At 32.5% G+C, this 25103-nt stretch overlaps 1 protein-coding gene across 1 annotated transcript; it reads left to right on the top strand.

The window, feature by feature from the left end:
• Window positions 1–112: 112 nt before the first annotated feature.
• LOC134699441 (nuclear transcription factor Y subunit alpha-like) lies at window positions 113–24803 on the top strand. The gene is made up of 8 exons (XM_063561038.1): window positions 113–282; window positions 5455–5826; window positions 6423–6548; window positions 7398–7584; window positions 8380–9173; window positions 10097–10252; window positions 13277–13399; window positions 24502–24803. Exons 2-8 carry the CDS (start codon window positions 5548–5550, stop codon window positions 24592–24594), a joined length of 1758 nt encoding a protein of 585 aa, XP_063417108.1. The 5' UTR covers window positions 113–282; window positions 5455–5547; the 3' UTR covers window positions 24595–24803.
• The last annotated feature ends 300 nt before the right edge of the window (window positions 24804–25103 follow it).

The raw sequence follows: 25103 nt of genomic DNA, 5'->3' as shown, positions 1-25103 counted from the left end.
CCAGTGAAGCTGTTCTGATCAAGCGGTTAGACTCCCACTGTAAAATAATTTAATCTGATTATTTTGATTGATAAATAAACCTGAAATTATCCCATTTGAAATAAAGGTAGTAAATTAATTGACAATAAGGGATATAAAGATTTTTATGTCTCCAGTATCGAAACAGAAACCCATTTTTGAATAAAAAATATGGTAGAAATTGTTGATGATCTAGAATTGCTAACGGAACCAATGGCGTCCTAACACTAGCCAGGATTAGAGACATGATTCGTTGCATATATAGTAAGTTGATTTTTGTAGCCAATCATCAAAATAAAGCGTACCAATTGGTCTTGAGTAAGTCCTACTTACGATAAAACCTAATAGGACTTCGTGTATTAGTACCTGTTTGTAGTAAATTGTATTAAGTACTAATCCCCTTAACACTAACACCTTTTCACAATGGGCTTTGTTCCAAAAAAAATATTCATAAATTTACACTTTAGATTTAAAGGCCATTTCTATTTTAGAGAAAAAAAATACAAATTGAATAAAGGCAATTTTATAAATACTAGAAGGGCTATAAAGGCTAATGCACATTTTCATGAAAATGAAAATTATTTACATTCATGAAATTTAACATAATTTGCCCAGATTCGATGGCCTAATTTTTTATGTGTATTAATAATTTAAATCACTTTTACAGATAAAATATTACCTTAACAAAATTTGAATATCTTGTATGTGTAATAATGGTTACATGCATGTATGTAGGTTTATCAATGTTTAATATAATTGTCATGATAATTTTAGTTTACCAGTATGAAAATGTTCATTCATGTAAATAATTACATGTACATATATTCAATTAGGTCACAAGATTGGGATTCAGTCAAAAATTTCTTCCATGAAATTTATTTAGAATTTGTAACTATTTAATTAAGAATTAAAATTTTCTCCTTTATTTTTTTCACAAGAGCAATTTTCATATTTATTACCTTTTTTCTGGATTAGGGGGTCTGTTATTCTGTAAACATTTAATTTTCACCCCTTTTTTCTCTAATCTTCAAAAAAACTAACCCCTTTTTTCTCTAATCTTCAAAAAATTAATGCCATTTATCTCTAAACTTCATTTTGTATTCCTGTTATTCTCTAATCTTCATCTTTTAAGGGCATTATTCATTAATCATTTAACCCCATCCAAACCCTCATGTAATCACAATGATAATACACTTTTAAAAGAGAACTGAATACAAATCAATAACCTCCATTTTATCAATCTAAAGATGTTTTTTTTTTATTATTATATGTATGTATATTTTTCACAATTTCTCAATAATTTATCTTCAAAAGGGAAAATGAGAATTTATTTCTGATTTATTTATCTAAGTGAACATTTTCTTTTTTTGTACAATCAACAAACTTCAAAGTAGAAAGTAATACATTTCAAACAGTTAGTTGTCTACTTTTAAACTATACATGTATATATTCTATTAAATTACATGTATCTTTATTTTCATAAAGCCAATTAATGCATTACTGCATTATTTTAAAATTATAATGTAACTTGTTTTCATAACTGAGTAAATTTCTTAAAATGTTTCACATTTTATTTACTCTCAACTACTTAAAATAGAATTTTAGGGCCCCAGGAAGGCACACAAACTGCTTGGTCTGCGTTTTCCCTTAGGGTCAAATCTTTTGATTTTGTAGATGAAAACAAAGTGTTGCTTTGGTTTTCATTGACAATTTGTAATGAGACTTTTTAAAATTCAGATAATTTCTATCTAAAAATTTAAAAGCTTCTAATTTTATAAAATATTTTTATTATCATTTTTTTAAGTGCAGTTTCAATATATTTAAATTTTATATTTGAACTTTATTTGTTTGGAAAATCTCATAATTGAAGGCTGTTACGGTGACCTACAGCTGCTAAATCATGCATCCTTTGATTTATTGGGGATAGTTGTCTCATTGGCAATCATACCTCTTGATATTTTACCTAGTAGTTAGAGTAAATCAGAGTTACTCCCCTTTGTTTGACATTCCTGTAGGAATTTCAATTTTGGAGAAAGTTTCCAAATTTTGAATATTATACTTATATTCTCAGTAAAGTTTCCAGAAGATGTTACTCATTTAATTTTTGTAAAATCAAATGCTATAGATACATGTATCAACCCAGCAAGATTTTACAAATGTGGACTTTTAAGTCGTATTTCATAAAATTTTACAAAAAACAGTGCATACAGGATATTTTGTCTAAACTACATGTATGCGTAGCTCCTTAAAAATTCACAGATTGATTGTACACACATATGATTCCTATTATGATTTTCAAAACATGACATGCATGAATGAGAAAGTCATTGGATAGCAACATTTATGAAACATTTATTAGGCCAAACAAAAATATATATGTGGTTCCACTTAACTGACTGACACTTGTTTAAACTTATTCAAAAAAATGAATTTTTAAAGATCACAATTTTTATAATTATATTCCTGACTCCTGTCTGAAGTCTAAATTTCTCTACTACTAAAAATGCTACAAATTCAGAAAAAACAGAATGAAACAAAATTACCAGAAACATAACATGTCTTGATATTTTATATCAAATTTAAAGAAAATGGTGAACTTCCAGTAGAGGTGACTGTGTGTTAATTAGAAGAAACCAATAAGGTGAACACACACACACACACATTTTTTTCTGGATTTGAAGAAACTGTACATGTCTTCATGTAACACGAATAGAAATATTCAAATTGTGTTCCAGACTGATGATTTTGTATAGACAAAATGTTAATTAATAGAAGAATCCAACAAGGTGAACACACACACACACACACATTTTTTCTGGATTTTGAGAAACCGTACACGTCTTATAACAAGAACAGAAAATATTCAAATAGTGTTCCGGACTGATGATTTTGTATGTAGACAAATGTTAATTAGAAGAATCCAACAAGGTGAACACATACACAAACACATTTTTTTCTGGATTTTGAGAAACCGTACAACCTTATTATAACAAGAACAGAAAATATTCAAATTGTGTTCCGGACTGATGATTTTGTATAGAGTTATATGGTATAGAAAATGAACTCAAACAAATCAGTTTTCCTCACTTTTCCACCTCATACATAAAGATAATGACTTGATATTTGTTATAAGATTTACACAATGACAAGTTATAAATTTTAGCATTTTGTTCCAGTACAATGAACCTTGACCCAATAGTTGATTATGGACATGAATTGCCATGGAAATCTCTCAGAATGCTTGTACATTTTATCTTTCCTAACATGTATATATTTGGTATATATAGTGTAATCATGACAAGTAACATCAAGTTGTAAATATGTGAATGTTGAGAAAAGAACCTTGACCATTTGATTCTCCCATCCATTTTTGGAAAGATTAGAACTTGTTCTAAATCTTTACTTAGGCACCACCCTCCCTAACAACAGGACAGGTTAGCTACTGTTACTAAATGTATTCACACTAAAATATAGTTCCCTATGGTTCTCATGTATGTGCACATAATACACATATAAACTGAAAAAAATGGATATATTATTAGAGCAGATCATTCAAGAATGTATGTCATTAAAGTGTGTTGATGTGCAGACTTTTTTAAAAACATTTTGATTAGGTAAGTGAGTATTGATTCAACTAGTATGATTGACAACTGTCATTATCACTAAACAATCAGAGACAAGGTGGACCTATAATTACAATGCCCCACCTCCTTAACTGCTAATCAAATTGACCACATTACCTTTCAACCTCAGTCTTACATAATTATACAGACCACTCCTATATGCATCTAATTCTTAATACACAAGTATTTGACCTCATAAACAAATACACAAATGTGTATATTAGATGTTTGATATTTATAAGGATGATAGATTTATTTATTGCCAATTACTTTTGATCTACATTACATAAAGTGATTCTGTAAATTACATGTATATCTGAAAGATAAATGATTAATGGATTAACAAGATCTTAAAAAAATGAAATATGAATATAAATATGAAGATATAAAGGGTATTCAAGTATGGCCTATAATTTACTGATAAATCTCCAATAATCATCCGTAATTAATTAATAATTTAGATTAGTTCACTTTTTTTATGCCCCACTTACAATAGTAGAGGGGCATTATGTTTTCTGGTCTGTGCCTCCGTTCGTTCGTTCGTCCGTTCGTTCGTCCATCTGTGCGTCCGTTCGCTTCAGGTTAAAGTTTTTGGTCAAGGTAGTTTTTGAAGAAGTTGAAGTCCAATCAACTTGAAACTTAGTACACATGTTCCCCATGATATGATCTTTCTAATTTTAATGCCAAATTATAGTTTTGACCCCAATTTCATGGTCCTCTGAACATAGAAAATGATAGTGCAAAGTTCAGGTTAAAGTTTTTGGTCAAGGTAGTTTTTGATGAAGTTAGAGTTACATCAACTTGAAACTTAGTACACATGTTCCCTATGATATGATTTTTCTAATTTTAATTCCAAATTAAAGTTCTGACCCCAATTTTCACGGTCCACTGAACACAGAAATTGATAGTGCAAGTGGGGCATCTGTGTACTATGGACAAATTTTTGTTTATCATGAATTTGCTTGAAACAGTTTTAAAATTTTAAAACTTTTAATTATAACAAACCATTGTTTATTAGTTTATTTCCCATCCATCATTTTGTCTATTTTAGTCATTTGAATTTTTATTAGAAGTAAATATATATTTTTGCAATCAAGAAAGAATCCACATTTCAATAAAATAAGTTTTTTAATTGGTTTACGTTGAAAAATAAAATTGAAAATGCCATGTGTTGAAAAATACTTTAACATTTGATCAAAAGGCACTCTAAAACTTTTAATCTTCAATGCCATATAACCTCTGTTTCAACTTACAAAATGCCCTTAAACAAGATTATTTTTGTTGACACTTTAAAGCTTTTAGCTGTTGGTCTAAATTTATGTCTTACAAGGATAGTTGGTAGCATTTACTAGAAGAATTTTTGCATTTTTTTGTTTTATTTAAACATGTTCAGAACCGTCAACATAATTTCGATTAGATATAAACTGCAGTTTAAATGAAATTGTGCAAATTTAGAGACCCATATTATTTAATTTGAGCTCATTTTATCCTCATACTGGAAAATCAAGTTTCCTTCTAAAGACTTGCTGTAAATGCAATAATGCTTTATAAATGTTCATTTTCCCCCCACCATACCTTAATATGAAATAATTCAAACTACTGTTCTAATCTTTCCATGAGTGATAATTACTTTGATTTATGCCCAACCTACGGTAGCAGAGGGGCATTATGTTTTCTGGTCTGTGCGTCTGTTCATTTCAACGAATTTATGTCCAGAAAACGATAGTGCAAGTGGGGCATCTGTGTACTATGGACACATTCTTGTTTGTACATGTATATGTTCTGTTATTAAATATGCTATTCTTAATTTAAGGAAAAGATCATAATGTGGGCCCAGCCCAGCAATGAAGTTACTTTGGACCAAATTTTGATAAAATGGTGCCATTAATCATTTAAACCATCAACCATGACAAACATAGAACCATATCAGCAGCTTCCTCAAGTTACTATGGCAACAGATACACAAGTTCAACAACCAGTTGTTATGCAAGGAATGCCTCTACAATTACTTCAAGGTCAAATGTCACTACAGCAAAATCAAATTCCAATGCAGCAGGGTAATTTACCATTCCAACAAGGTCAAATTCCAATCCAACAAGGTCAATTCCAAATACAGCAAGGACAGTTTCCCATTCATCAAGGACAATTTCAAGTTCAAGGTCAGCTTCAGCAAGGACAACCTCAGGTAGATTTTACATGTTATTTATGTTTATTGTTATTCATATATAGTAATTATGGTACATGTATCATGTACGTGTACTTCCCTTGGCCTTCAGTTTCATAAAAAATAAATTGAGATTACATGTTTGGATAATCATATGTAAACGTTTTCCTTAGTACCAGACATATTTAACCAGCTATAGCATGCAAGTCATGTTAAGATTGGGTTATCACTCCACAGGTAAATTATCACGTTGTGATTGGTTTAACGCTGTCACATGGTGAGACCATAGGGGGTTAGTAAATTTCATAGGGGGAAGTTTATCAAGGGACTTGCATTCCTAGTAAAATAATAGTCACAGACTTGATTACCTACAACATGTAGGAAAAAGGTCTGGCAGACTTATTGTACTACTGGACTGAATTGACTGTTACTGCCTCAACATGCTCAATTGAGGTTATTATTACATGTTTGTGGTATTGTTAAAGAGATGATGGAAGTGGAAAAAAAATGTATTTTAAAATTAGAACTTTTCATCTTATAATTCTGTGTCTTATACCTCTTGATAATTGATTTTAATTATATTTGCATGATACATGTATTTACATATATTTATTCAGGTGATACAGTTAGGACAAAATGGCCTTTTCCAAGGTCAACAATTCTTACAGATGTTGCCTAATGGTCAGCTGATTCAAGGTCAACCAATTCAGATTCAAGGTCAACCTACACAAATACCTCAACAGGTAATTATGAAATATACATGATAGGCATGAAGTCTAGAGAGCATCAGGGAGTTTGAAGAGGTTCATCAAGGAAGCAGTCTGCACGGTTAGCGACTAGTCTGATGCCCCAGACTAATAAATATTGATTTGGACTAGTGAAAATTTTCAAAATATTATATAGTCATATAGGGACAATTCTTAATATTGAGGGTCCAGACTAGTAGATGAAAAAGTTTTTGACGCAGAGAGGTTTAGAACAAATTTCACTTCAGCTCTGAGTTAAATATGTCATTTGTACAGCAAGATTTGGTAATAGTCGGGGAAATTTATGAATAATTTTGACGTAAGCATGCCACTGTGTTTCTTTCATTATAAGATTTGAATAAAAGAAACTGTTAAAACAATGATTTATATTCTTACAAAACTTAGATTGAATTTGAATTGGCAAGAGTTGTCTGTCCCTTGTAGGTAGTTGGAAATGACAATGAAAGACTCAACATGCAGCAATGATCTACTCCTATGAATTTAGATTATTTGGTGAATTCAAACAAATTCAAAGTTAATTTGTAACCATTATTGTAAGGAGATTTCAGATTGTTCCCTTCAATTGATGATAAAACCAGTTAGATTTGAATCAATTTTAGAAACAAAATCAGTACCAAGAGGGATAACTCTATTGTAATGTGAATCTTTACATACACAATTTAAATGAACAAAGAATTAATTCTTTTGAACATTGTATTTTATAGCAATGAAATGTATATTATGATACAAATATGTTGGGTAAGTTTATGTTTCAAACAAGAAATGGAAACAAAAAATAGATTTCTGTAGAATTATTGAGATAACAGTTTTTTTTTATGTTTGTAGATTTTCTTACAAGGTCAAAACCAGACATCTGGTCAATATGTCCCATTCTCCAACTTTAACCAAGGTCAGTTCTTGAGCCAGTTTCAAGGTCAAAGCCAAGTAGTACAGAACCAAGATGGACAAGCTGTGATATATCAGCAACCAGATTTACAAATAAAACAAGAGGACACGTCACAAGACGAACAAGGTATTAATAAGGGTTTCAGTTAAACCTCACTCTTAATTTGCTCAGTATCTTTAAGATTGAATTTTAAATGAATCAAAACATGCAAAATAACACTAAATAATACAAAAAAATGTGGAAATTAAAAGCAATGGAACTTCGTTTATAGCTGTTCTTCATGTTAAAGAGGCTTTGTTCACTGAACAAAATACAACTATTAACTGAATCAAAGGGTCAATAGAGAGATTTCTTGCTTTCCAAATAGACTTTTAAAAGACCTGGAAAAGTCTGATCAAACCTACTTCAACATCAATGTTAGTGCCAGACTTTATGCCACTCCATATCAATGTTAGTGCCAGACTTTATGCCACTCCACATCAATGTTAGTGCCAGACTTTATGCCACTCCACATCAATGTTAATGCCAGACTTTATGCCACTCCACATCAATGTTAGTGCCAGACTTAATGCCACTCCATATCAATGTTAGTGCCAGACTTTATGCCACTCCACATCAATGTTAGTGCCAGAATTAATGCCACTCCACATCAATGTTAGTGCCAGACTGTATGCCACTCCACATCAATGTTAGTGCCAGAATTAATGCCACTCCACATCAATGTTAGTGCCAGACTTTATGCCACTCCACATCAATGTTAGTGCCAGAATTAATGCCACTCCACATCAATGTTAGTGCCAGACTTAATGCCACTCCACATCAATGTTAGTGCCAGACTTAATGCCACTCCACATCAATGTTAGTGCCAGACTTTATGCCACTCCACTTATATCAATACTATTTTATTATCTAACATTACAGATGCTACACCAGTAACCACAGAAGAATCAGCCAATGAAATCAACCAAAATAATGGCTCACCGCTGACAACCTCACAGTTTAACCAGCAACAAACATTGCAGTCAACTCTATCACAGTTTCTATCCTCAGGTAACCAGATTACTTATCCACAAATAGTAAACCAGACACCAGGACAGTCACAAGTAAACCTATCGCAGATACCGATCATACAACCCAACGGGCAAGTCATGACTGCCAGTTCATCACCTGTCACTCCTCAGATCTTACAGGCAAATGGGCAAGTTATTCCTGTCAGCTCATCTTCTTCCACCATGCCACAGATTCTTCAGGCAAATGGGCAAGTTATGCCTGTTTGCTCATCTTCTTCCACCATGCCGCAGATCCTTCAGGCAAATGGGCAAGTTATGCCTGTTTGCTCATCTTCTTCCACCATGCCGCAGATCCTTCAGGCAAATGGGCAAGTTATGCCTGTTTGCTCATCTTCATCTACTCTGTCACAAATCTTTCAGGCAAATGGGCAAGTAATTCCAGTCAGTTCATCCTCGTCAACCATGCCACAGATTATACAGAATGGAACCATGCCACAGCTTGTACAGACAGGTGTGGCGCCATCTGTATTTCAGTCAGGTCAGGTAATTCAAAGTGGGATGTTAACACAGGGAGGTAACCTTATTTCACCATCTTTGACACAGCCTACTGGAACATCAAACACCATGGGAACAGCTCAGGTCATACAACTTGGACAGTTGCCAGCAGGTTTTCAGATGTCTTCTAATGGTGGACAACAAATTATGGTAAGGAATTTAATATTTCAGAAAAGGTGCTTGAAATAGAAATTTTTATTAAATATTTAATTCACTAAATTCATTAAATTAACTTTTGTTAACAACAAGAAACTGGATATGGTTCATTTATCATAAAACTAGATACCAAATTTACTAATAACATAAGAAACCAATCCCTTATTAAAATTACAGAAAAATAAAACACATCTTTGTGGTAAAAATACAGAAAAATACCATGAAAGACCAATCTCCTTGTTTAAAATATAGAAAATTACCTTAAGTAAACCAATCTTTGTGTTAGAAATACAGAAAAATACCACGAGAGACCAATCTCCTTGTTTAAAATATAGAAAATTACCTTAAGTAAGCCAATCTTTGTGTTAGAAATACAGAAAAATACCATGAGAGACCAATCTCCTTGTTTAAAATATAGAAAATTACCTTAAGTAAGCCAATCTTTGTGTTAGAAATACAGAAAAATACCATGAGAGACCAATCTCCTTGTTAAAAATACAGAAAATACCACAAGTAAACCAATCTATGTGGTGAAAATACAGAAAAATACCATGAGAGACCAATCTCCTTGTTTAAAATATAGAAAATTACCTTAAGTAAACCAATCTTTGTGTTAGAAATACAGAAAAATACCATGAGAGACCAATCTCCTTGTTTAAAATATAGAAAATTACCTTAAGTAAACCAATCTTCGTGTTAAAAATACAGAAAATTACCATAAAACCAATCTTCGTGGTAAAAAAACAGAAAAATCCCATGAAAGGCCTGTCTCCAATCTTGGTGTTCAAAATACAGAAAACTCTCATAATAAGACACAACCTTCTTGATCTGACAAATTTGGTTAAACTATATAACTATGAGTAAATTGAAGTTACATTCGTTTAAACCCCTGCTTTGAAAGTTGGATTTAATTGCAGGTTTTAAATGGAGCCAATTTACAGAGAATGCCAATAAGTGACAACAATGAAGAGGAACCTCTTTATGTCAATGCCAAGCAATATCACCGGATACTGAAACGTAGACAGGCTAGAGCTAAACTAGAGGCTCAAGGCAAAATTCCAAAGGAGAGACGGGTAATTAGTTATGATAATGAGTTGTCTCCCTTTACTAATATACAAATATCACAGAACACTGACAAGTAGACAGGTTTGGCTCAACTAGAGGCTCACAGGAAAATATTAAAGGAGAGAATGGGAATTAATTATGTTAGTGAATTGTCTCCCCTTCCTAATATAAAAGTGTCCTAGGATTCTGACATGTAGACAGGCAAGGGCTAAACTAGAGGCTCCAGGAAAAATATCAAAGGGGGGACTGGGAATTAATTATGTTAGTGAGTTCTAATATACAAATATCACAGGACACTGACATGTAGACAGGCAAGGGCTAAACTAGAGGCTCCAGGAAAAATATCAAAGGGGGGACTGGGAATTAATTATGTTAGTGAGTTCTAATATACAAATATCACAGGATTCTGACAAGTAGACAGGCAAGGGCTAAACTAGAGGCTCCAGGAAAAATATCAAAGGGGGGACTGGGAATTAATTATGTTAGTGAGTTCTAATATACAAATATCACAGGATTCTGACAAGTAGACAGGCTAGGGCTAAACTAGAGGCTCCAGGAAAAATATCAAAGGGGGGACTGGGAATTAATTATGTTAGTGAGTTCTAATATACAAATATCACAGGATTCTGACAAGTAGACAGGCTAGGGCTAAACTAGAGGCTCAAGGCAAAATACCAAAGGAGAGAAGGGTAATTAGTTATGATAATGAGTTGTCTCCCTTTACTAATATACAAATATCACAGGACACTGACAAGTAGACAGGCTAGGGCTAAACTAGAGGCTCAAGGCAAAATACCAAAGGAGAGAAGGGTAATTAGTTATGATAATGAGTTGTCTCCCTTTACTAGTATACAAATATCACAGGACACTGACAAGTAGACAGGCTAGGGCTAAACTAGAGGCTCAAGGCAAAATACCAAAGGAGAGAAGGGTAATTAGTTATGATAATGAGTTGTCTCCCTTTACTAATATACAAATATCACAGGACACTGACAAGTAGACAGGCTAGGGCTAAACTAGAGGCTCAAGGCAAAATACCAAAGGAGAGAAGGGTAATTAGTTATGATAATGAGTTGTCTCCCTTTACTAATATACAAATATCACAGGACACTGACAAGTAGATAGGCTAGGGCTAAACTAGAGGCTCCAGGAAAAATATCAAAGAGGGGACTGGGAATTAATTATGTTAGTGAGTTGTCTCCCCTTCCTAATATAAAAGTGTCCTAGGATTCTGACATGTAGACAGGCTAGGGCTAAACTAGAGGCTCCAGGAAAAATATCAAAGGGGGGACTGGGAATTAATTATGTTAGTGAGTTCTAATATACAAATATCACAGGACACTGACAAGTAGACAGGCTAGGGCTAAACTAGAGGCTCAAGGCAAAATACCAAAGGAGAGACTGGGAATTAATTATGTTAGTGAATTGTCTCCCCTTCCTAATATACAAATATCACAGATCACTGACAAGTAGACAGGCTAGGGCTAAACTAGAGGCTCAAGGCAAAATACCAAAGGAGAGACTGGGAATTAATTATGTTAGTGAATTGTCTCCCCTTCCTAATATACAAATATCACAGATCACTGACAAGTAAACAGGCTAGGGCTAAACAAGAGGCTCCACACAAAATACCAAAGGAGAGACGGGTAATTAATGTTATTATACTTCACGTTAAAATGCCATATTTTGATTGGCTAATACGAGGGTGTCATTTTACTCTATCACATAGCTGAGAGGGTGACAATTTTTTTGAATGTTACCCTCTCGTCTAAACCAGTCAAAAATCGACAATTTAAAGGACAATGGATTGAATTTACATCAAGTAGATGAATACAATGCTTAAGTTTTACGTTCTGGATAAAATTTTATTATTTAACTGTCAAAATAAAATAAAAAAAACCATCTTGTTGTTTATTTCTAATACTCGTAACGTTGTTATGTACGTGACGTCATAGAAAATCCTTTTGAAATAAAATTAATCTGTAAAAGACAAAAATGGTAGGACGTTCAGTATAATAAATTAAATAACACATAGCTGAGAGGGTGATAGAGCAGATTGGTACCCCTTGAAAAAGCATTGTCAACCTTGGCTTCGCCGCGGTTGACAATGTTTTCTCGGGGTACCAATCTGCTCTATCACCCTCTCAGCTATGTGTTATTTATATAATGTTAGTGAATTGTCTCCCCTTCCTAATATAAAAATATCCTAGGATTCTGACATAGACAGGCTATAATAAATTAGAGGTTGTTGACAAAATACGAAAAGAGAGACTGGGCATTAGTTATAATTAATAAGTTAGTTTTGTGAATGTCTCCCCTTACTTATATAGAAAAGAAATGACAGAACACACTTGAGTAAACATGTTCATATATTACACAACTTTCTATAGAAAGCTTTGAAAAATCAACAATTCAAATTATTCCCATGGTAACTGATGGTCTGGATGGATGTTCTTCATTATACCCCCGCTTTAAAAAAGGGGGGGGGTATACTGTTTTACCTCTGACTGTCCTTCCGTCAGTCAGTCCGTCCCATGAATATTTTTAGTCGCATTTTTCTCAGGAACTACAATACAAGGATTTCTCAAATTTGGTTTCAGGGTTTATCTAAGTCAGCTATACCGTGTGATGCCTTTTTTTTAGATTGATCACTTGACAACTTCCTGTTTACCTAACACTTGTTTGATTTTACACATGACAGCCAAGTTGAAAATTTTCGTCACATTTTTCTCAGGAACTACAATACAAGGATTTCTGAAATTTTGTTTCAGGATTTATATAATTCAGCTATACCGTGTGATGCGTTTTCAGATTCATCACTCGACAACTTCCTGTTTACCAAACACTTGCATATTTTTACACTATTAATATTATCCACTTGCGGCGGGGGTATCATCAGTGAGCAGTAGCTCGCAGTTTCACTTGTTTTAGTATTTTTATGTAATTTTTCTCTTTATATATATATATATTTTACCAATTATTCTCATATCTACATTTTTTGCCCTATTTTCCTTCAATGTTGTGTTTTACAGAAATATTTGCACGAGTCGAGACATAAACATGCAATGCAGAGATGTCGAGGAGATGGAGGTCGATTCTTTACAACAAAACTAGAACCAAATGATGAAGGATATGACTTCAAATCAGAACAATCTGTAAGTCTAAATAGATATAGGAAGATGTGGTGTGAGTGCCAACGAGACAACTCTCCATACAAGTCACAATTTATAAAAGTAAACCATTGATATTCAGTTTTTCTTCCCCTTCTCACATAGAAATTTTTATGTCTCACCTTCGATTAATTTAAGAACACTTGAAACTGTGAATTTTTTTACCCCTGCTAAGAACGGGGAGAGTATACATGTACTGTCTTACTACTGTTTGTTCATCAGTCCTATTGTATTTCGTTTCATTTTATCAGGAACTGCTAGTCAGAACTTCATGTGAAAATGCTTTTTCAAATTAATGGCTTCTCATCTTCCTGTTTACCAAATACTAAAAGTGGGCGTTCCATTAGCTCACAGCTTTCTGTTTACCAATTACTGAAAGTGGGCGAATCATTAGCTCACAGATTTCTGTTATAAAGACCAATTACTGAAAGTGGGCATTCCATTAGCTTATAGCTTCCTGTTTACATTTAAATATAGCATTGACTGCATGTCAGTCAAATGATTACTTAAGGTTCCACTAAAGTCAAAATATAGGACACTTCATAAACATCTAAACTTTGCCTGTATGTTTCAACCTATAATCATGATAATGAATAAAGTCAAAAACTATGAGAACATATATATGTTCATTTAAACATACTTAACATAAACACACATTGTAAATTGTAAATAAACTTGAAATTGTTATGTTGTGGCCAAACCGGTTCTTGGGGTGAACACTAAATTTTCAAAAAAATCTGGAGGCCTGCTAGACGACTAATTTTTTTTATAATTGGTATGGACGAATACTGTTATATATAATGCAGGGCAAGCTCATGTTGATTTTTCATAAAATGTATTGATTTTTCATAAAATGTATTGATTTTCGAGTTTCAGTCAATTTCATGTATCTAAGTGAACGAATATTGAAGGTACAATACAGAAATTTGACAAATATGCCATTAAAACATATGTATGTGACAAAACAACATGCACTTGCCCTGCATTACATGTAACAGTATTCGTCCATACCAATTATAAAAAAAAATAAGTCGTCTAGCAGGCCTCCAGATTTTTTGAAAATTTAATGTTCACCCCAAGTGGAACCTTAACATAGATAGTACAACTTGTTTACACAAATGTGTTTGTAGAATTTGTTTCTGTAAAATATTTAACTCGGTCCATAAAAACAGCCTCAGCAGAATGTGTTCCTGTACAGTGCTACACACAGCCCTCAAATTGAAAATTTTCATACAACTACTGTTGAGATAAAAACAACATAAAACTTAAGTGGCTGTCACCATTCATTTAGTAATGACATTTATCACAATTTTAATGTTATCAGTAAAATTAACATTACACAGGTGTCAGCGATAACTTCTGCATCCTTTGTGATTATGTACACACAACTTGATGATATTGTTTTTAAAACATTAAACAGAATTTCAGATGTATTATAATACACTTAATATAGTTCATGAAAATTAAATAATTTCATGTCCCACTATATCTAAGATAGAAGAAAACAACAAAAATAACTGTTAATCCTAGTTGTGTTTATAATGAATATGCAAAGATTGAAATTAAAATATATTTTATAATTGAACATGCATATTTTCACATTTGTGTATAACATTTCATTTCAAAGTTCATTGCTTCATTTATTTACTACTCATCACACACACTTGGTTCTTGTCATACATTTTAAACTACAGTAAAACAAAAATAGAAGGGGGGGGGGGGCTGGAAAATAAAATTACATTTAAATTGTACTAATGATTTAGATATCCATAGAGATTCATAATTACCTGTAATTTCTTTAAAAAAAGTATAGTAAGGCTATAGCAGAATCCCCCTTCTTTTGAAAAAATCAAGACAAATGCAATTGTAACATTCTAATTAGTCATATTAGAATGAATATTGACCAGTTTTTGCAGGAAATGGTAAATGCTTTGTGCTTAGCAGGGGAGCATAAGATACTATCTCTTTTTTCTTGACTAACTATGAGAACCTCCCGTTATTTCAATCTAAGTGTAGAAATCCGAAGATTAATATTTCAGTACATGTATTTATATAAATATATCAACGAAAAAAATACAAAGAACAAGTTTGTCAAAAAGTACAAATAAAGTAAAATGTGCAGAGTTAAATGTCTCAATTCTTTTTGGGAGTTGATGTCCTGTTTTGAAGTTTCTTGCGTCTTCCTTTCTGTGGTGTTTCATTTTGCTTCCGTTTGGAAGTTGTTTTCTTTCTTTTTTGTTTATTTTTCTCCAACAAAACATTTGATGGAACTAATATCATACTACTTATATCTTCAACATGAGCTTCTTCTCCTAATTCGAATTCAATTTCACCAGAAACTGATTTTGTAAGACAACCGTCCGATAAAAAATTAGGAAGTCTAGTATCAGCAGTTCCTGCGGTCAATAAATATTTAATATAGCAGATGACATTTAAAGACAACTTTCTTAACACAGAGGATGCTGGTAGCCACAATTTTGGATTCCTATTCTGGTTAGTGTCTTTAATAGTTGGAACTTTAATAGTAAGTTGCCTTACTTCCTCAAATGATAGCTCAGAGTAGTTATAGGCCTTGGGACAATACAGAATCTTCATTAATTCTACATACAAATTAGAGTCAAATTCTACTTCAATTTTATTGTTGTTGTGCTGTACTTTGACTAAGTTTTCTCGCAAATTTTGGTTTTTCATTATAGTCTGTAAGATAGTTGAATGCGATATCCCATAAAATTTTGGGAGAAAGTCATTTCCACCAAGTGACAAAAAAATTGACATTTTGATTCCAATATAAGGGTCATTCCAGGCCTGTTCAAGAATTTGTAGGATTTCTGTTATATTGTATACATCCATTACAGACCCAGGTTTTTGTAAAACAATATACACAGGATGAAGATATTTTCCATCATTTGATCGGGGCCACATATATGACAGTGTAAACATGTGAATTGTGATTGCATCAATGTCGCCAGATGATAAAAAACTTATACAAGACTTGCCAGGTTTTAAATCAGGAAGGTATTGGAGGAGCCAATCTACCTGCGCCATCTCTGCTTCCCCTTTGCACTGTTTTATATCCTCTAATGTATGAATTGATGATTCTCCCAAAAGACTAAAGTTATACTGAATGGGGTTTGTATATATTTCGCATTGGCATTCTTCTGAAATACAGTTACACTGTGACAAATGGAGCTCACTATCAAAATCAACGACTATATTTCTCTGAAACTTCAGGTCTTCTGCATAACTTGCCAAATATGTACTTATTAAACGTTTTCCCTCAGTTGTTGTTATAATTGTTGTTTTGTCAAATTTTGTTGCATTCAGAATTTCTTCTTTCGTTTTCAAATGTGAAATTGGATAGGTTTGTGTCTTCTGCCTTTGGGATCTTGTTGCAGCCTTAAAGTCATCTGGAGTAAAGGTATATTTTTCCTCACACACTACTAAACGTTGGAGTGAAGGAGCGATGTTCAAAATCTTGTTGATAATGGATTTTTCAACATATTCTAAGTAAAGTTTCCCATCTACAGAGCGTGTCTTAAACTTAACACCAGCAAACTCAACGGTTGCATGAGTTGCTGCTGAAAACAATGAACTTGGTACAGCAGTTTGTCCAAGTAGTAGAAAATCTTTTAGGTCAGCATTATATTCACTGGATGTATTGTTAATTATAGATAAGCTGTTTTTTATTTCTTCAAGTAAGGCCTTTTGAATTCCAGTCGACTTCTGAACTTTCGGTTTTGAGCAATCAGAATTCATAAATGCCTGGCAGGCATTCATTTCTGAACTTAAACTATCTACTATTTTATGTTGTCGTGTAACTGTCTTTTTGCGTTTACTTTCTTTGACATCTCTTTCACTTTTGATCAGTGATTCTTGCTTTGTACCTGTCCTTCTGATAGTGACACCTTTCGTAACCTTCAGTTTTTTCAAAAGTTCCTTCGGACCTTCAATTGTCACAACATCTGGGATGTCACACTTCTTGTATCCAAACAATTCAAAGGATGCAATATATTTAGTTATCAAGTACTTTCCTGCTTCATATGTTGCTGAATCAAGCATTGTCTCTGGCAAAATATTTGTTGGCATTGAATAAACATTTACAACTTTAATGTCCTCGTCTGTTGATAAGGCATTTTGTCGGAGAATCAAACGTGCAATCCTAAGGATATAGTTAATGTCAGTTTAGTTTAATGAAAGGCCAAGTAAATTGTTCCGCTTATGATCACTACTTATTTCATCCTTAGTCTCATTAAAACTTTTTGTACTACTGCTTGCATCATGAGCTTCATTTAAAGAGTCTATTAAAGCCATTCTTGGCACAACAGATGACATGGTTGCTCCAGATCTAAAACTCTTTAGAACATCTTTGTGGTCTAGTTCTCTCTGGGTGTCCAAACCAAAATTGTATGGACTTTTTTGATGTGTTGTTGTGAACAAAGCAGCCTTCACATTTTGATAAAATTTTCCAGATTTGTAATGTTCGTGTAATAGATTAACAGCATAGGCTGCATATGACGTAGAACCATTTAGAAATGCAAAAGGTAAGGACATCTTAACTGCTGCTAACATTAGTGAATATCCCTCTGAACCACCAAGTCGTTCAGCAAATGACAGTGCACTTATTTCTTCACTATGATTCAACATTTCAGTGTGTAGCATAAATGTGGCATTTCGCGACTTTCCGTATTTTAAAAAATTCTCAAATTTATCATTCCATTTCATACAGTTTGCATTCTCATTCTTCAAATCATCTTTCATGGCATTTTGTTCTTCAACTTGTAAGGTTTGCAAAAATTTAGACACAAAAGCAACCTTCAGAGCAATGGATAAACGCCTTATGTATTTGGATGCCATGTTGATGTGCTCGGCTGATATGAGTTTTTTCCAGTCATTGAATTCCTCATCCCTCATATATTTTAGTATTTCTATGATACCTGCATTCCTGTATGCAGTACAAAAGTTTGTTATCTTTGATTTACGCAAATGTAGTATTGGAAATTCAGGAAGAAAATTTTGATATTTTTTGGATGAAGACAAGAGTTTTAGCAAATTACTGCCTATTTTGTTGTCCGGAGCAAATAGTATTTTCAAACCACCTTGTGCAGCATCATTGGAGTTAACCTTCGTCATTATGTTATCAAGTACCTCACTAAGTTTCTGTATGTCGTCATCTCTACCTGTGGCAGGGGGTGGGTGTCTCGTCAACATCGGAGGTGATTGATGTTGCCTAAATCCAAATCTCCCTGCAACTAGGTCATGGTTAATTGTTAAACCTTGGCTTGTTACCACTTCATCTGTACTTTGTACATTTTCATCTTCATTTTCTGACTCAACAGACTCTTGTGTATTTGCATCAATGGATTGATCCAAAGGTTTAAAATAAGAGTCCAAATTGTCTAATTCTGTGTCAGATGTAGTTTTGATCTCAACATCTTCAAAAATGTTTTGCAAATAGATTTCTTCTTCAATATCTATCTCTTCTGCTGTTGATGCTTCTTCTCTATTCTCATCTTCACTTAAACATACTTCATAATCAATTGTTTTGTCTTCGTCATTTTCAGATGATGAACAGTCACTACCTTCAGAATCTGTTTCTTGCACTAATTCGTCATCAATCTAAAACAAAATGTTGACTGCTTTACATGTATCTCGCTTGAAACAACTGTTGTCTTATGAGTGTTTGTAATTAACTACCATTTTACCCTTTCAAAGCATCTTTTTTAATCTTCCTAAGAAAAAGCAACCAATAAATGTTTTGTATAATCTTAAAACAAAAGCAATTATGTTGCATTAAAAAAAAGGATTTTTTTCTCTCTTCAATCTGGTAAAAAATAATTGTTATGTGTATACATTTAAAAACTATAAAATATTGTTGCCCAAATAAATTTCTTTAAAAAAAAATAGCTCACATTTTTTTTTATGTTGAATGAAATTACCTCAATATCCCCCATTTCCTCTGGTTGAATGTCCAATGCCGCAAAAGATCTCTCTAATGTATCACTTTCACAAATGTTTCTTTCCAAACCACCAAGCCTTAGAAATTCATCGTCATCTAAAATTGAGAGTTAAAATGAAAGCTGATTTTTTTCAAATGGTTTACTGGTACTGTTTACTAGTTGTGTGGTAATGAACATTATGTATATGTTTCAAATTAGTTGGTTGAGACAAACTGAAGTTAAAGAACGGCAACCAATTATGAATGGACGGACAGGGTAAATATAAATGCCACCTCTGCTACAGGGGACCCATAATAACATGCTTACAGAGATTTGTACTGTTTGATTCATTGATACCATTGGCTATGTTGGCCTTAATTACAGAATATATACCAAGTGATCCATGTGTTATGGTGCCATCTTCATGCCAGTGATGAGAAGCTAGTGTGTACTGCTTTGAGATGAAATCTATTGCCTTTCATTGATAGAATCTTGTTATTTTTTGTCATTTGGTTTTTTTTTTAGCATTAGTGGATGTTTTTCAAGAACACTTCAGAATATGACAGTTGTTATCGATTCGTTTGATGTGTTTGGACTTTTGATTTTGCCTTTTGATTTTCCTTTTTGAATTTTCCTCGGAGTTCAGTATTTTTGTGTTTTTACTTTTTTTCCCCACCATACCTTAAAGTTGGATTGAAATTGCAAATCTACAAGATATTTTGAAATGTATACTAACCTTCAGCAATCTGTTTCCAAATATCAAATAATGTCCAGGTCATCATATTTCTAAACCGTGTAAAACAGCTTTCTTCCTCTGGTAGCAGTGACAGAATTCTTTGGTTAAAATCTTCTTTTGTTAGTATTTGGTCAAGTTTGCATGGACAATAATTAGATTGGTCACATATATTCTGATCATGCCATGTTTCTTCTACCTCAAGTGAATTAATAGGTACACCTTTTATAGTTATAGGCAGTGTGCATAGCTGCATTGATCTATTTTCACCAGGATTGGGGTCTGAATGATACTTCAGCCGTACTAAGTTGTCCATCATTACAACTATTAAACACTCCTGTAAAGATACCAGATTGTTTCTCATTCCTGCTAATGTTTGGTATTTCATGGGGTATCTCCGGATATAGGTATTGTAGTTGCATATGTCATCCGCAGCTTTCTGTTTTAATTTCTTTTCTGCAGAATTGAGACTAAGAGTAGCACCACTATTTGATGAAATGCTGAACACTGTACTAACTGATTGGTAATTCATGGCAAGTTCCTGCGTATTTAGATCTTGTAAAACTCCACAGTAATTTCTATTAGTAAGATTCAAGAGTGTATCATATATACTATAAAGTTTCAAAAGTTTGGTCTTTACAAAATTGTCTAATTCAGATGACCTGTCTAAGCTTTTCTGGTTGACAAAAGATTCAAGTAATATTTGTACCGACAATGGTACATCAAGTGACCATTCTTGTAACAAGTTGAAATTTTTCCAATGCAATGGAGCTGATGTTTTATTGTCACTTCTGTGACATTCTTCACATTGTGGAATAGTTTCAGGAATATCAATATCTGGTGTTGTTGTCAGATCTGGTAGTCTGTAAGCAAATATGATGCTCTCTGGAAGACCTGTTTGTTGGAACTCTTCTAAGAATTTAAAGCGAGCTATTTTGCCATTATCTGCTAGGAAAGAGGCAAATGTGTCAGGTTGTAATAAAATAATTAAACCACATTTAAGTTCATGCTTTCGGTTTAAGTGCAGCTGAATAGTCTGAATCAGTTCTTCATTATTCAAACAGTGCTCATTTTTCAACTCAGCAAAGACATGACAGGAGAACTCGTGTTTACATTTGTTGATACAATTTGACACAACAACTTTCTCGATCTCATTTTCAAATAAATTTGTAAGCTCAAACTCTACCTTCTTGACAATGTGAACCTTTTCAGAATATAGGTGAATTTCATCATTTTCAGATGCAGTGTTCTGTCTCTTTTGTCTCGATTTTATAGTTCTTTTTGATGTCCGATTTATAGATTTTGATATCTCTTTGACAGCATCTATGTTCTGAAGAAAGATGTATTTTGATGCGAGTTGTTCCTCAAACTCTGCATCTTCAGCTGCTTCAAACTCCAGTAAAAAATGGATTTCAAAGAGACAAATTTTAACCCACTCATCTTTAGTAAAATCAGATTTATATTGTTTATGAAGTGAAGATATTTTATCTTCATCTATTGATATTTCATTGTAAACAACATCCTGTAATTTTGAATAAGTAAAGTTTTTGGAAGCAATAACTTTGTACAAGTCTTGTGTATTTTGAAAACAGAATTCATCACGTTTTTGAGTAAGCTTACTCTGTATTTGAAGCACAATCTCACTACATATCTGAAGCTGGTCACAGTGGTTAAAGATGTATCGCAGGAAAGATGTAACATTGATAAATATATACGGTTGATTTTCATTTTCCAAGACGCCAAACTTGTGTCCTGTAAATTCTTTTAAAATATTAAATCTCTTAATTTCTTTGATATTGTCTGTAATACTATGGTGTTGCCGAAGGAATTTGAGAATGTCTTGTAGAGATATCCAAGTAGAATTGTTCTCAGAATAAAGCTTTGTTGATAATTCCCGGAGTAACGGAATAGTTTCAAACATAATCTACCCAAGACTATCAGTTCTAAAACAATAGAAATATTGTCAATTCTAATCAGAAATATTGAAAACAAGAATATATGTTATGCAGTTCAAACACACAGTCTATTAAATTTGAAGTTTTAAATTTATAACAGAAACGATCTATAATTATTATCAAATTATTCAGTCACTTTATAAATGAAATAAAGTTTGAGATGCAATAAAATGTTATTGGTAATATATTCATGCCTTTTTCAAAACTTTTATAATTAATTATATAATTATTTTTTTTTGACATTTGCATAAAATTTAAAATCTTGAAACTACTTACTTTTCTACCATCTCTCTAAATTTTTCACATATTGAAATCTTCATCTTCAACAAGACCTGTAGTGTTTACATTGTTGGGAGTCATATTACACACACCATACCATTTGGTACAGAGTTTAACTTTTTACAGATAATAATTGAAAACAATCATATATCTAATTGAAAGTGACAAGTATTTAGATAATACTGGCTTAATTGACATTTAATACAAGATCAGAGACCGCTCCAGAATAGCGATAGATAGAGGGCTGTGTGGTAGACTGTGTAATATGTTTGACACTTTTATATAAAATATATGTACCCTGAAATCCAAAGAAACCATCCCATATTAAGAATCAATTTTACAGTATTTAGAAGTGTATTAAATGTAAGGATGAATTGAAATTGACCCTCTAACATGTTTAAATTTAAGGTTGAACTTTAAAATTGATCTTTAGAATTATAGGATGAACTTTGAAAAAACCTTTTAAATTTAGAAATGAACTTTGCAACTGACCTTTTAAATTTAAGGATGAATTTTAAAATTAAGCTTTAAAATTTTAAGATAAACTTTGCAATTGACTTTTTCAATTTTAGGGTGAATTAATAATTAATCTTTTAAAATTTAAAGATAAACTTTGCAATTGACCTTTCAAAATTTAGGGTGAACTTTAAAATTTACCTTTTGAAATTTAAGATGAACTTTGCAACTGACCATTTAAATTCAAAGATGAACTTTGCAATTGACCTTTTAAATTTAAAGATGAACTTTGCAATTGACCTTTTAATTTTAAAGACAAACTTTGCAATTGACCTTTTTAATTTTAGGGTGAGCTTTAAAATTAACCTTTTGAATTTTAAAAGATGAACTTTGCAACTGACCATTTAAATTCAAAGATGGACTTTGCAATTGACCTTTTAAATTTAAAGATAAACTTTGCAATTGACCTTTAAAAACTTAGGGTGAACTTTAAAATTTACCTTTTGAAATTTAAGATGAACTTTGCAACTGACCATTTAAATTCAAAGATGAACTTTGCAATTGACCTTTTAAATTTAAAGATGAACTTTGCAATTGACCTTTTAATTTTAAAGACAAACTTTGCAATTGACCTTTTAAATTTTAGGGTGAGCTTTAAAATTAACCTTTTGAATTTTAAAAGATGAACTTTGCAACTGACCATTTAAATTCAAAGATGGACTTTGCAATTGACCTTTTAAATTTAAAGATAAACTTTGCAATTGACCTTTAAAAACTTAGGGTGAACTTTAAAATTTACCTTTTGAAATTTAAGATGAACTTTGCAACTGACCATTTAAATTCAAAGATGAACTTTGCAATTGACCTTTTAAATTTAAAGATGAACTTTGCAATTGACCTTTTAATTTTAAAGACAAACTTTGCAATTGACCTTTTAAATTTTAGGGTGAGCTTTAAAATTAACCTTTTGAATTTTAAAAGATGAACTTTGCAACTGACCATTTAAATTCAAAGATGGACTTTGCAATTGACCTTTTAAATTTAAAGATGAGATTTGCAATTGACCTTTTAAATTTAAAGATGGACTTTGCAATTGACCTTTTAAATTTAAAGATGAACTTTGCAATTGACCTTTTAAATTTAAAGATGGACTGTGCAATTGACCTTTAAATTTAAAGATGAACTTTGCAATTGACCTTTTAAATTTAAAGATGGACTTTGCAATTGACCTTTTAAATTTAAAGATGGACTTTGCAATTGACCTTTAAATTCAAAGATGAACTTTGCAATTGACCTTTTAAATTTAAAGATGGACTTTGCAATTGACCTTTTAAATTTAAAGATGAACTTTGCAATTGACCTTTTAAATTTAAAGATGGACTGTGCAATTGACCTTTAAATTTAAGATGAACTTTGCAATTGACCTTTTAAATTTAAAGATGGACTTTGCAATTGACCTTTTAAATTTAAAGATGAACTTTGCAATTGACCTTTTAAATTTAAAGATGAACTTTGCAATTGACCTTTTAAATTTAAAGATGGACTTTGCAACTGACCTTTTAAATTTAAAGATGAACTTTGCAATTGACCTTTTAAATTTAAAGATGGACTTTGCATTGACCTTTTAAATTTAAAGATGAACTTTGCAATTGATTTTTTAAATTTAAACATGTTAAAGATGGACTTTGCATTGACCTTTTAAATTCAAGGATGATCTTTAAATTTTAGGATGAAATAACTGATGCATCAGCAGTTACAGACTTTTTGAATCTTGAGGATAGTGACCTTCGACCTCTAAAGATAAGTGAAGACAACAGCTGACAGAGATAAGACGGATGTGACAGAACAACTGGCAGCAGGGGGGTTAACTATATCCAGTCATTATATGTGCCATATTAACAAAACACGGCTAGCGATAGCCAGACTATTTTTGTACCAAGTATGTCTTAGTCTGTTGTGACTTGAACTTTCAGATTACTGGTCATGCAGGGAAACTGGACACAGTAGCAGACTATGGTAGCCTATTAATAGCTTAACACAGTACAGTAGCGGACTATGGTACACTATTGATAGCTGGACACATTAGCGGACTATGGTAGCCTATTAATAGCTTAACACAGTACAGTAGCGGACTATGGTACACTATTGATAGCTGGACACAGTAGCGGACTATGGTAGCCTATTAATAGCTTAACACAGTACAGTAGCGGACTATGGTACACTATTGATAGCTGGACACATTAGCGGACTATGGTAGCCTATTAATAGCTTAACACAGTACAGTAGCGGACTATGGTACACTATTGATAGCTGGACACAGTAGCGGACTA

The sequence above is a fragment of the Mytilus trossulus genome, unplaced genomic scaffold (genome assembly GCF_036588685.1).
Source record: "Mytilus trossulus isolate FHL-02 unplaced genomic scaffold, PNRI_Mtr1.1.1.hap1 h1tg000070l__unscaffolded, whole genome shotgun sequence".
Lineage (NCBI taxonomy): Eukaryota > Metazoa > Mollusca > Bivalvia > Mytilida > Mytilidae > Mytilus > Mytilus trossulus.
This window is presented reverse-complemented; position numbering and strand designations above follow the sequence as displayed.